The sequence below is a fragment of the Rhopalosiphum padi genome, chromosome 1, assembly GCF_020882245.1.
Source record: "Rhopalosiphum padi isolate XX-2018 chromosome 1, ASM2088224v1, whole genome shotgun sequence".
Lineage (NCBI taxonomy): Eukaryota > Metazoa > Arthropoda > Insecta > Hemiptera > Aphididae > Rhopalosiphum > Rhopalosiphum padi.
In genome coordinates, this window is record NC_083597.1 from 32,970,720 (window position 1) to 32,986,528 (window position 15,809).

The 15,809-nt window shown below is 34.8% G+C and overlaps 1 protein-coding gene across 2 annotated transcripts in view; it reads left to right on the plus strand.

Moving 5' to 3' along the window:
* Positions 1–2,020: 2,020 nt before the first annotated feature.
* Positions 2,021–15,809, plus strand: part of LOC132918087 (dachshund homolog 2) — a 124,075-nt gene continuing 110,286 nt past the window's right edge. For both annotated transcript variants that reach the window (XM_060979171.1, XM_060979172.1), the window contains exon 1: positions 2,021–3,512. In XM_060979171.1, the coding sequence (XP_060835154.1) occupies positions 2,635–3,512 (878 nt within the window). In that variant the 5' untranslated portion in view covers positions 2,021–2,634. The remainder of the gene's footprint in view (positions 3,513–15,809) is intronic.

Sequence of the window (15,809 nt, forward strand, 5' to 3'; positions counted from 1 at the left end):
ACTTTTAAGAATTTTAATAATTTAATGTTTTTAATAAAAAATTGCATAGGTAATATAAATTTCATATTGTATCATTTATATCAACTATGAATTGTAATGCTTATCGGAGAATATAATATAATATAATAATATATAGGTATATAATATAATATATTATATAGTTATATTTTATACAATATATACTATATATTATATTGTATGTGATTTGCTAAATAAAACAATTTTAAAAATACGACTTGTGTGCAAAACCGCTTCGCCATGTAACTTTTTTTTATACACGTATATAATTTAGTATGTATATCATCATCAGTATTATTAGAGCATCGAAGGGGAAGACAAGCGTTTGCGTCATCATATATATAGGCGGTACATAGATATAATATGTAGATGTGTAGACAAATACAAATATAGGCCTAAATACAATATATACAATGATGAGTATTTAGTATATATTATCTAATATTTTAATATTTAATCTATGTACACACACATATATATATAATATATATTATAAATAGCTGTAATTTAAATCGACAAAAAAAAACAACAGATTTGGCGTTTTATATTTTTAGTAATATTTTTTTACTTTTCCACGCGTCGCCACTGTAATATATTATATGTATATATATTATTTTAAATATACGTATAATATAATATATGTACATAGCGATAGCGCATAATTATAAATATGTATACGAACATTAATCCGCGCCTATATAGGTGTATTTCTGTGTATAAGTAATCGTACCTACAACCTATCTATACATAAGATGATATATATATTATGATATATGTATTATTTACCTATAATAATATACATCATGTATATATGAGATATAATGATTATTATAGGCTACCGTAGTTTCATTGTACTTGTTTATTGGACGTATCATTGGTGATGTAAAGACAAAATACACACATTTAGCTCGCGTATCGTACGCAGTTATTTTATTTATTGTAGACAAATACTCGGGTACATACATATATTTCGATGAAGCAATAATACACGGTAGGTAGTGTGTATACCTATATACAATGCGCTGTACACGGGCCTTTTAAAAATAATATAAAAGCGTATTTTTTATTTTTTCCATTTATATATAATAATATATAGAATATCCGTTGCGGGGCGGGCTCGGGCAAAAATCGATTTGGACACGAAAACTCTGTGTGCGCGCGTTAATTTTTTCCAATTCACTATGTACAATATTTGACCCATTTCTTTGGCCGTCGGTCCGCGTCCGTCCGCGCCCGACCGCCGGCGCCCACGCGAGGGGTGCGATTTTCGCGCGCGCGGCGAGTTGCGGTCGAGTGGCGTGCGGTGGGAGCGCGGCGTGCAATGCTGCACAAGGTGCTCCGCGGGGAGTTTGTTGCCGTGGTTGGGGGTGGGGAGGGCGGTGGGGAGGACACAAAGGGGTTGGACACACGAGCGATACTTTTGCCATACAAAAGTAAACGGCGCGCGAACAGCGAGAGACAGAGTTATATATGTACTATTATTATTATTATTATTATTTTACGCGTACACACTGCTGCAGTACGCGGGTGTGAGTGCGAGCGAGAGGCGAATTCGCACACAAACACACGCGGCCGCGCGCGCGCAGACACATATTTTATACAATATAATATTATATACGTTTGCAGCGCGGAAGAACGAACGCGGCGCAAAAGGAAAAATGGGGGAAAAAAATATAATAATAATAATAATCATAAAAACGAAGAAATATTATGCATCACACACGCGCGTGTGTTTGTGTGTGTGTGCGATGTGCGGAGCGGAGACAGTCAGAGTCGTCGTCGTCGTCGTCGTCGTCGCCGCCGCCGCCGTATCACTAGAGCGGTGGCGGACGGGGGCGGAGCTCTGGGGCGCCGGTCGCGCGGGACGGGGTTCAGCGCCGGTGGGCGGCGCCGTGGCGGCCGCGGTCGGCCAATGGCGCGTGGCCGGCGCGGTGGGGGAAATTCGGCGAGCGCGAACGCGGCGGCCAACGCGACGACGACGACGGCGGTAGCAGCAGCAGCAGCAGCAGCAGCAGCAGCAGCAGAAGCAGCCGCAGACGGCCGCGCCCGCAACAGTCGCGTTCCAACCGTACCGCCGCCCGGTCGCAAACCGCCGCCCGGCACACACACCGCACGCAAACAGTGTACAAAAAAATAATATCGAAATCATTCTACACACACATACACTCGCACGCGTATAATTTCTTTTTCGCGTGTGTGTCCGCGTGATCCGGTGCCGCCGCAGGTATAAGGGGGAATCGTTTCGGTGTCGTCGAATTTTTTTTTTTTTTACCGTTTTTCCGCGCATGTCGACGGTCTGCTGTATCGCCATCGACTCGATCCGGAAACCGACCGCCGTTGAATATCCGTTTCCGCGCACCCGCGCGAGTGCAGTGATTCCAACAACAGTATTGCGACCGTCGCCGTGCAGTGTGCGTTTGTTCTCATATTTTTATGTACATCGTCACGTCGTACAGTATAATATATTATATAGGTATATGCGCGTAGGCACACCGGTCGTACTGTAAAGACCGCCGCGATTCGTTTCGCACTGCAAGGACCGCAGTCGCCGTCCGCGTAATTGAGCGCGATAGAGCGCGAACCTCGGCACATCATCATCATCGTCGCAGCATCGACATGATCATGGACTCGTCAAATGCCGGTGCGGAGTCCACCGGTTCCGGCAGCGACCGCAGCAGCAACGTGTCGACCAGCCCACCGCCGCCGTCGTCCACGTCGTCCCAGCAGCAGCAGCTCCAGCAACAGCAAATACAGCAAATGCAACAGCAACCGGCCACGGGCCCGTCATCAGTGGGCGGCGGTAGCAGCGTGGGCGGCAACAAGGACGGCAGTCCCAGGGACGAGCGGGGCAACAGTCCCATGATGAACCTCATCAACACGTCACAGCACCACGCCATCATCACGCCAACGCGTGGACTCAGCCCGCCGGTTCCGCAGACCGCGCCGCCGGTGGTGCCGGCTCCGGTGTCGTCCATGAGCTCGCTCGCGTCCCGCATACCCATGGGACTGTTCAACTCGCTGGTGCACCACTCGTCGCCGCTCGATCTGATGGCCATGGCCCATCACCACCAACAGCAACAGCAACAGCAACAGCAGCAACAGCAACACACGTCGTTGCAGCAGCAACAGCAGCAGCAGCAGCAACACCCGCCGCGGTCGTACAACAGCCCGCCGCCGATCAGCAGCACCGACCCGGCCGCCAACGAGTGCAAGTTGGTCGAGTACCGCGGCCAGAAAGTGGCCGCGTTCATGATAGCCGGCGACACGATGCTGTGCTTGCCGCAGGCGTTCGAGCTGTTCCTCAAGCACTTGGTCGGCGGCCTGCACACAGTCTACACCAAACTCAAGCGGCTCGACATCGTACCGCTCGTGTGCAACGTCGAACAGGTACGCATACTCCGCGGCATGGGCGCCATACAGCCGGGCGTGAACAGGTGCAAGCTGCTCTCGTGCAAGGACTTCGACACGCTGTACAGAGACTGCACGACCGCCAGGTAAGGACTTTATACGATATGATATTATATATAATTATTATACGGCTAAATCGTAACAGCTATACTGTAATGATATAATATGTTTATAAAACTATTGGCGATGACGAAGATTTAGGTACACACCCATATATATATAAACTTCTATAACATAATATTATTATATACATATACACGTTCATTGGTAACTGTATTTGGAACATATATGGAAATATATTTCAACGTAACCAATTATATTCGGTATAACAGTTGAATCCACCAGGTATAATATATAAGTCTGATTTAGGTATATTCAAAGGTATACGTTGTAGAAGCGTTTGGGGATTTTCGAGAATTTATATATATTTATATAGGTACCATTAATTTTACGTGATGTATATATATGTTTCACGTGTACCGCGAATATAATATTATAAAGGACTTTAACGCGTTCGCCTTTGCGATGTTCGAATGCGCACATATATATTTACATGTATATAAGTATAATAGGTATATTGTGGGCGGATTCCTTAAATTTGACCCCCATGCTCATTCTTTCCGGTTAATACCTCTAATTTCTCATAGGGCGCTACCCTATAATTTTCTATTATCTGTATAGGCATAAGTGAATCTAAAAGGCGCGATGCAGACAAATTGCGTTTCCTGTGCACGACACGAGTGCCTGTACATAAAGTTATTCTAATACCTATATATTATGTAGATGAACAAACGTATAAATCTTCACGAAACGCTTTCGAAAATTATGACTAAACACCCGGCTCGGGACAGCCGTATAGACCGGCTAATATACACGTAACCCCGTAATTGACGGTTTTAAAATTATCTAAATGCAATACAAACTGAATTTATATTATATGGGAATGGTATATAGTATATATATATATGTACCTATACGAAAAACGATACGAAATAATCGTAAAAGCTCATCGCGTATAGAATTACCCACAGTTTTCGCGTGTAAATAATATACGCGCCGACGATTTTCCCCCTTTAATACACTGTAGAAGAGCAGCTTTTGGGGTCGGAAAACACGTGTTGCATTTACAGACAAACCCCGACGACAATCGCATTTATAAAACCCTTGACAGATTTTATTATACCCAAACGGAAACACCGTCCGTGAATCGTATTCGTCCCATTTATTTTCACTTATTCGAATCGCACGTGTACACAATAAACACCTATACAGATGACATATACACTGAAAGGTACCTATATCACCGTACGGTTAAAATCATATATGTTTCGATAATATATTTAGACACTTATAGGCATTAAATTTATTGCACCGACCATATTATAGGTATATTGTTTTTAAATATGTTATTAAATACTGGACAAAATCAGTCACACATAATCATTCATAGGTTAAATATATATGTATATGTAATTGTTCATCGCGCACTGAAACTTTTCAGTTTTCCAACACGTAACGCGTGTATTTATTGGTAGAATTATTTGTACTCATATAGCTAGTGTAGTATTTTTTAACGGGTTTTAACGTGACTATTGTAGTCGTGTACTCAATAATATATTATGGGCCTAGGTAAATAAAAAATCATACCCACCGCAATCGTGAAAAATATACCAAATATAGCACCTATAAAATATAATATATATAATATATGTAGGTAGGTAGATGCCGAGTCTATATAATCTTATAGCAGTTCTGACTGGCAAAAAATTATAAGAGATATAGGTATTAAAATACATATATACATTATAGGAGTAGGAATATATATTAACGCGGGAGTGTTCGGTGGAGCTTATATAATATATACCAATGCATATATAGTCGGTCATAGGTAAAAAAATTGTCGAGTGGTAGGGTACTAACTATATGTATGTATAAAATATATAGGTACACACTTCCACAATATGGGGTCGCTGTTGCACAATAAGGGGGGAAATAGTATTCTAAAGGGTTATTTGCCAGTAGAGAAATACATTGTTACAAAGGAATAAAATATACATATATATATATATACATTTTATATGTATTAACTACATCGGGGAGGAAATGTATATATTATTATATATGTGTGCGCGCGCGTATGAATAACAATAAAATTGCGCTGGATCACGCGATCGACGAGCGCATGCTATAGATCAATTAAGCAAAACGCGCGGGGCAAATATATAAATCCTAGGGACTTATATTGTGCCCACCCTTAAAATGAGGTGGCATATATTACTTACTATATTCCACTTACATACATTTATATTCGTATGCCGCACGAATACTATATCCAAATCGTTGTTATTATTTTATTATAGTTTTGTTTCAATAACATAAATATAACTAAGAGTAAAAGTAAATTAACGCTAAACAACACCTATTCCACATGGGCTCTACGATTTTGTTTTTTTCTTGATTCATTTTTCACGAGTGTACCTATATAACTGTACCTATATTCAGAAAAAAAACCATTGCTGCTTCCATAAAGTTAAAATAAACCATTAAAACATTGTTTCATTTCGATTTTTTTATAATCATAATCTGTAACCACTATAATAATGTTAAATATTTAAAAAAAAAATATTAAAATATCGACTAGTAAAAATGTCATTAGGTTTCTACTTAACATGGTTAGTTAATAACAATTATCAGTTTTTTCTTTTTGCTTGTTGTGTTAAATTTACTATAAACAATAATGCAGTTAATTTCAATGTTATATAACATTTATAAATATATTAATATATATTATGATAATTGGAATATTATAATATCTCCTCTTATTAATTATAAAGCTTATTATCCGTCTAATGTTTAAATTAGAGTATTAAGAAATATATAATATTATATTATAGGTTATTGTCGGTTTCAATAATGGTAAACCATATAATACAACATAGACTGCTGCAGGTTAATCTATTTATAATGTAGAAATGTATTTTTAATATAAAAGGCTAATACATTTTTATAAATTGTTTGTTATAATAATTATTATATCATTAGAATTTGTTTGTATTGATTGTCGATTAAAAGTTCGGAATCAAACGCTTTTTTTTTATTAAAAGGTTAAATTTCTACATCAAACTTCTAAATTTAAAAAAATACAACATTTCAGTTTCAAACATAATATGTATATGATATGTAGATACCTAATGTACATATATCTACTACATATTATAGTACTTGTATATTTAGATGACCTAATGTATAAACGACGCGTGCAGTTTATATAAGTATAGTATTAGGTTGTGTAAGATATATTATTTTGTTTAGGCATATATATATATATATATATATATATATAGTTTTAATTAGCAATTAGCCAACTATTATCGTACAATACTATATGTATACGCATATAGTTCGTTCCTAAACGGTTACCTTTAATGAGTGTTTTATGATAAGTTTTCTGCAACAATGGCCACCTAGATATTATATTATTATTTTGTAGTGTCGAATTCACTTTGCAATGATGGTTTTGGCATGATCTCAAGGTAAACATTAATAATAATGCGCGAGTTTTACGTTTATTAATTATTTTACATGGGCTGTTAAAATATATTATATAGGTACGTAATCATTTCACACACAAGAAGTACCTACGCGTTTATCGTAAAAATATTTTATATTTTAATATACCTCTACTTATACTATAAAGGTATCAGCATGTACTTATCTATATGTATTCAGAATAAGTGCGTCGAAAACAACATAAGTAATATACACATTATATATATATTTATGTGTATTCGTTTTGTATTAAATAATATTATCACACACGTTACAAAATAAACGATGTTCAAAGACGTAGGAACAAAAGCCGAGTCCGTTTGACAGTGGTATACCCGATATATATACGTTATTTAATAAATTACTTACGTAACTAATGTCAGTAACTATAATAGCCGCGCATTTTCATTTTATTCAAGTTCATACGCGTCAATCCGACGATTGAAACGCGTCATCGCGTCTCGTGGTTTCGGTGCAGTTAACATCAGGCGTCTGCAGAGTAGACTTGTTTTAAACGGTTTTACAATAATTTAACGCAAATGCGAGTATAAATACCTACATAATATGAATATACATATACAATAGGTATTAAAATAAGTAACCATGTAGGGCTTTGCATGGGTTTACGTACTCGCGCGTTTATTAGGTATAGTATATATATATATACATAAGTGAATGATTATTATTATTATTTTGTAAAATTAGCAGCTACCGAACGGATATAATTTAAATACATTTCCTGGAGATAACTCTTATTATTGCAATTCAATAAGAGTACAGGGTTTAACAAATTTGCAAAATTTTAGAATAGAAATCATATATTATAATAGATATAGGTACAATACAAAACGATATTATGATAATATTATGTTAATTGTTATTAGTAAAACGCTCGATCATAGTAAAAATAGAAGTTTTAAGCTTTGTCGCAGGAGCAGGACTTACACATACGATTTATAAGACTAAGTTTAATTGAAAATTACGCGATTTTAAGAACTGTCGAAACATGTTTTAATAACACGAAGACTTTTATTTAATTAAAGGTAGCGATTTTCCACATAATTTTTCTAAAAATTCCGAACAGTCAACTATTTTATCTATATTTTATTGATAAACTTTTATATAGGTACTATAAATATTTTAGTGTCAATTATATATATATATATAATAAATATATATTATATAATAATAATATAATAATATATCACAGTACTTAAATAATAAATAATAAAATATAATAGGTATATTATGGTGTTAACGTTACTGTTACAGCCATTTTTAAACGCAACGATTTCAAGACTAATTTGTGCTAGATTAATTATCAAAATTATTATTATTGGTGATTAGGTACCTTGTTATTATTGTACATAATAATATTATAACTAATTCGTAAACGGTACACCTCACCTACGCACGTGTGTGTACACTGATGTGGGTTCATAATGTTATATTATATTATACCTATAAGGTTCCACCGCTTTTTTACCGGACGCTACTGAGACTGTTTAGGACCCGTATGCCCATTACAAACAGCCGGTGTAACGTTTCGATAATCACAGAAATACGATATTTTTTTTCTTATTTTAATCCACTTTTTTTTTTAAACCACGACGATATTAATAGATGGGTAGGTACATTGTTTTCTGCGTATCAGGAATAGGTACATGAATTATGATTTATTATAATTTAATACAATAATACTATACATTGTAATAAGAGTGAAACATTTGATTTCGATTCGCATATTTTTATTATTATTACAATTAGGTACCTATGTAGATGTATTGATCTAATAATTAACTGTAAACCGTTTCCGGCGAGCTCATTTATTATTTTATATAGGTACCTCCTAACGTGCGGTATGCGTGCAGTTAATATTTAATTAAAACGAAATAAACATAAAATATGATTTCTTGCGAAACGACGACTGTTCGTTGTAAATAGCAATGACCTATGTATAGTTAATGTAGGTACCTATTATTTTATACTTTATTGTTAATACGTTTTTTATTCCATATCCGTTAAAAATATAAAGTTAGATAAATACTAAATTATATAATCAGATAGGTATTATAGGTATCAATATTAAAATTAAATTAATAATACTATTTTATAAATTATTTTTTTTCGTTTCATTCACAGTATAATCAAATATTTTATTTATTCTCGTTTCAACTTTTGAAAATATCGAATCAATATAATAATAAACTTTAAACTGAAATAATTTTGAATATTATTACTCTGGTGTAGCGTAATACCATGGTCCATAGTATAATATAACAATGTGATTTGGGTATTACAATGGATTAATAATTAAACAAGAATACGGTTTTATTAGATTTTAATGTTTTCGAAACCAATCTGAGGGATTTTATAAAACGCATTCAAGTGTAGTCTGCTCAGCCGTTATTAATTAGTTATTATTGTAAACGATGGAAACAAAATATAAAATAACGAACAATGCGCGTCATCAGTGTACAATACGTAAAAATATTATTTATATAAATATTATTATATATCGGTAAAACTGTAATCAATTTATTAATCAATTGTCGTTTTTTAATTACGGTTCCGTTATGAATAGCAAAGTTATATTTTATTAATTAAATCATTTCTATATATTCCAAATAATAGAGAAAAAATCAAGTACGTTGGCATCTACATAGTGTATAATATTATAATAAGTTACAAATAGCACTTAGAGAGAGTATATATATCTTTAATGCTATACGTATACATATATACTTGCTGTTATATGCGTGTAGAATGTATAGATAATATATATATATACCTATAAAGAATTATTTTATTGATGCGATGCCATAAGTTTACTACCGTTGGCAGTACACATATTATACAATAACATTAATAACTTTTTTAATACTATTATTAATGTTATTGTTATACCTATTATAATATATATAGGGTACCTATATATATTGTTTGAGAAGGACGTATATTATGTAGATATATAGAATAATATAGAATAAAGACGTTATACATTATATCCAAGTTAAAACAATAATATTTAGGTAGGTTTCAGGTTTGTAATGTTTTTAATATGTATACCTATATATATGCTATGTACAATAATTATACAATTAATATTAAGAGTAATTTATAAGCGGTTAGCTTATATCCATTAAACAACATTTGTCTTGAATTGTTCAAAATATTCAATAATTATTTATTATTATTTACTGTCGACTTACAATTTCATATAACTACAAACAAATCTAAAATAGATTCAATGTAAAAACATAAGCGTATATCTATATACTTGAATATTATAACAATGTAAATATCATTAATAGATAAAAAAAAACACGCCAGACTGTTTGCTTACAATGCTTTCAAATCCCAATATGTTATGACTGTTATGAATGCTCTTTCAAAAGGGAAAAATAATTAAAATATTCACGTCTACTTTAACGGAATCCGTTCCTTCCTCCTTTTCTCAAAAAAGTTACGATTGATTCCAGGAATGCATTCCTTCCTATGATAGCACGCTCTTCTTGGTGTGCAATACTTATACCCGTAATAAAATACCTTCCTCTCGTCGTATATTTTAAAGTGTTGTATTTTCGGCGGCCATCACCTAGGTTTATCACGTGCAAAATTGTATATATATATATATAATTATACAAATAGCACTTTGTAAGTAGGCGCTAACCGCGTGTAGATAATAATGACGCGCGATTTCTGCGGCACAGGATAGATTACGAGTATATATAGTTCGGGCGGTAAACGCGCGCCGCGGGTTATGCGTGTTTGTGAATGGTTGGGCCAGAGAGTAGGATATTATATAGCGATTGAATGGAAAACGCGGTACAGCAAACAGCAACAACAACAACATATACACATAATATATATATGTATTATGTGGCAAGTGACATAGAAAAAAGAGTGAGAGAGAGAGAGTGTGAGAGTGTTGTCGGGCGGTGGGAAAACCCGAGCGTAGGCGTACACCGCGGCGGCCAACAGGTGGTCGGCCAGACGGACAGACAGACAGACGTACTATACGAGTATAATACTACTACTACTACGGCACGCACACAATCGTACACGGCGGGCAATAGTATTGGGCTCGGTGCAGGCATGAATGGCGGCGAGAGAGACGGGAAGACTGCGGAGCGAAGCCGCCGATGATAGGGACACGGTGAGAGAGAGAGAGATGGAGATAGAGTGAGAGTCAGAGTCGGCAGCAGCAGTGTAATAATCGTAATAGCAGTCTGTGTCTCTTTGACGCGGCGGCGCGGTGCGATCATATCGTATATATACACACTTTTCCATTCCAAATGCATTCGGCGCGAGCGTCACGCCGGCTGTGGTTTTTCCCCGTTTTCATTTCCAGTCCGATTGCAGCCGTACGCGAGAAGCACCGCGGGCCGCGTGGCAAGCCAGTTTCCTCGCCGACGGCTTACGATATAAATTACGATAAAAGCAGCACAGCGAACTGCAAGACGTGTTCCATTATATTAATATACAGTACACTACGTCATAATATCATCAATCGTTATAAAATCTATACGCGTCGATTGTCATACGATAAATTACGATGTGTTCTCTTAGTCTTGAAAACGTGTACATATTATAATATAATGCGGTAAATAATTTGCGTTCGTCGGCATATAGTTCGAATATTGCAGTTGTTAATTGTTTTAATTATTAGAGCGAATCGACCTGTATGTGTTATCAAACTTAAAGGTAAGGTTTAATTTCAAACCGAGAGACAATATGAGTATTTTTAAATTTTGATATCTTGCATGACGTTCTTAAATCTTTGAGTTTGATAAAATATATAGGTCGATTTACTCTAATATAATATCAAAACTTACAACACAAAATTGAAACTGCCGATCGCAAATTTTAAAATTATCTCGTACCCCGTGGTCTTTAATAATATATTATGCGGTATATCAATTATTTTGTTAGGTCTCCAATAATATCTTCGCTTTTTACGAAAACCATATAGAAATAACGTGTGTGCACTGTGCGTCTTTTATATTATACATTATATTATTGTGCAGACGCGTTGAGGGTGCTCATAACATAATATAAAATATTATAAATCGTTTGTAGGAAATTATACCTGAAATACTGCACCACTACCGCCGCCACCATCTACAGTTTAAATGGATAGAGTATTATCGATTTGCGCATACTTAACTGCTCGTATAATATAATATTGTACACATACCGTTACGTGGAAAACGATCACGCACGTATTATCGTTTTGTATTTTACTATATTCTATTAGAATAATATAGCTACAAGATTATAACATTATATTGCTATTATTATTATTTTTCCGTTGACGAATATAAATTTCAAAACACTTCATAATTTATCGGTTTTAGAAATGTGCGTGTGGTACCTATATTATATTATGTACCATGACTGTGAAACATCCTGTTTTTCGCATAGATATTCACATATAGGAAACTCACGTACATACCATTTTTACTGGCGAATTATATTTTACTCGGTTGACAGCGGTAACGTGTAATAATCGAATGTAATTTTTCAATCGCTCTATATAAACAGTTTTCACTACATTACACTACGTGTAACGTAAATAATATTCACCTTCAAAAATACAAAACATAATATATAATATATTATAAATACTCACGCGTATGCGTCATGCACGTGATTTGCTAATATGATGTAGTAGGTATACTTAATATAATGTAATATTCAGAATATTATTAGATCTTAATATCCATACATACGTATAATGTGTATACGATAATATATGATCTAAATGTTGGTTTCTCAATTTGCAAGAGAAATGCATTATTTTTACATTCTTTAATACATTAGGTATATTATTACTACCTATAGCGTAATTATATGTACTATATAAACATTACAATTGCAACTTTTGCAGAGATATAGTTTCAAGTTCAATGGTATTGAACGGAAATCATATAATCGAATTTACGAAGTATAAATGTGTTTTGACAATGTTGCAGTTAAAAGGGATTGTTTTTTTTTTGAGTCATCAGTGTTCGTGTTATACCAAAAGCCGATTGTGGTAATTATTTCAGACAGCACAGCTATATATAATGCTATACTGTGTGTTGCGCTGGGATTTGAGTTGTCGCAAATCGATTAAGTCCCCAAAGACGATTTGATTATTTCGTTTATTTTTTGTTCGTATATATTATGTGTGTATAGTTTAATAGTATGTATGTATACATTATATTTACAGTAACAAACGCGCAGACTCGTTTACGAACATCCGTTCCCTTCGGCGAAGGCGGGCGGTCGCAAAAAGGGTTAAATTAAACTTGGTATACAGCTGTACGTCATGTCTTATACAATCCGATTATTCAAACGTTAATGCTCCGTAATGGCTAAAGATGCGGATGTATACCTATAAGCCTTTTAAAAAAATTCATCGTTTTTACCGGGTTATGAACCCCATTTTTTTTTTACACAAATTACAAGAGATGCGCATCTAGTTTAATGTGTGTATATAGCGTCGAACATATAATTGTATTTTACTCATTCGGTTCTCCGTCAGTTTTGCGTTTACAGCCGACCTACGATAATATCACATAATGTTTTGCAAAATACACATACACAAGACCATCAACGAGTCTCGTTATTTGTGACTATTTATATGCATTTATGCATGAGCTATAAAATGGCCGACAAACGCTCATCGAAATCGAATAAAATATTCCAGCGATGTATGTGGCGGTACTTACACAATTATATTCATACATAATGTTTGTCACAGACGGCTGCAGTGATATACAATAAACTCGTAATATATATATAATATAATACGAAACGCGGTGTTGTCCCCCTACTTTGCCCCCCAAAATGTCTCCGCCTCTATATTATGTACCGCACAAAAGCGGATTACCGTGTCCATTGTATCAGTGTGAGTGCATGGAGACAAAAATCAGACGCCATGTTCGAAAAACCTTTTGAAAAAAAAAAACCATATTATATTATGTACTACGTTTGATGCACACACACACACAAATAAATACGGGCGCGCGAGCGAATTGAAAAAAATAGACAGTAGCAGCGAGGACGCGTCGAACATACAGTTGGAACGTAAAAAACTAAATGTGTATTTCTCGTCTGACTGGCCGCGGAACAATGCGAATCGAGAGAGAGACACACACGCACCACTCGCGCACAAATGGTGGAACACAATATAATATATTATTATTATTATTTATAAATATAATAATGCGTGCTCTACTGCAGTGTATACATATATAGATATCGCGAAGGGGTGTCGTCCTCTCAGCGGTGCATCGCGCACATATATATATATATATATATTATATATGTATAAACGTATACGCGTGGTCGGGTTATAAACATATATTATAAGACGCGAGGGGTCGCGTGGAAATCGATTTGCCGCCGACGAGCGTTTTTATCACCCCGCGCTCTCGTAACCCAGTTATAAGCACCGCGAGCACTCGTATATATTCGTGTGTATACGTCATACATTTGGAAACAATATCAACATATCAACATGTCACCTATATGCATTTATATATATATATATATATACAAACGTAGGTTAGGCGGCCGCGGATTTGATGGACGGTTTTAAGAGCATTTGCACCGGTCCCCGATTATTTTTTCACCGAAATCGTGTTTTTTACTTAACAAATATGAAATTGGAGTGAAGTCTAATGGAAATAATAATATTCAATTCCCTACGAGAATACGTCTTAATTTACATTTTTTATTTGATCTGTATACCAAAATAAGGGAACATATTAAGTATAGTTAATGTATGTTTCTGCAACGTTGACGCTGCAGAGGTTGTCTGGTATATGAACGTCATCGTCTTGCTTTTCCCGACTAAATATATCTAATGTATGTGTTTTTATATCTTCTACACCTTCGTGTAAACTCAAATTCCAAAATCCCTACCCGCAGTTTATAATTATTAATTATTATATGTGCATGATTATATGTATTCGTAAATTACGAAACTTGCCATACATCACATATTTTATAAATATAATGACTTGAGCACTATTGTAATATTTTTCATATTTTTAATATTTATACTAAATTAAGTCCTATAGACATCATCCCGTTGGTATTATTATCGTCAATATGTACTGCGATATAACACGCGTCGCAGTACAGACCAAAACCTCTAAGTATACATATATCTGTATATTTAACCTTAGTAATAGTATATAATATGACAGTTGTATATCTAAAAATCGCGTGGCCTGAGGGAGTGGTTCACACACGACGAATGATGATCGGGATGTTCACGGGGCGGAATATTATATACATTATACTGCTGCATAGTGTGTTGCAAAATAATAAAGAAAAAAAATACAGAGATAATATTAAAAAAACAGCTGCGCAGTATACGTTGTTACAATACCTAATATATATATATAACGTATACGAACATTTTGACGATCCGAATTTTTTTTACCGTTATTTTGCTAAAAATCATCATAGTATATAATTTATTACGTAATTTTTATTTTTATTCTGTTGTGTCACTGCTACCCCAATATAATAATATACCTATTAATACGTACGTATATATATATTATATGCAATATAATATTTTTGTGGGCTTATAGATTTCGACGTCCCTTTTAAAACTTAGGAAATCCTATTCTTTTTTCTTTTTTAATAAATTTAAACGATTATTGATTGTCCAGATAGTGCGAATAAAATATAATATTATGGTTGTTTAGTGGAGGGGCGAACACAACCACTCATGCTTTGTCTATATAATATTATACATTATATAATTAATATAATAAGCTATAGACCATTTATAGTTAAATATTTTCTCATGTTGTGACGTTGTGCAA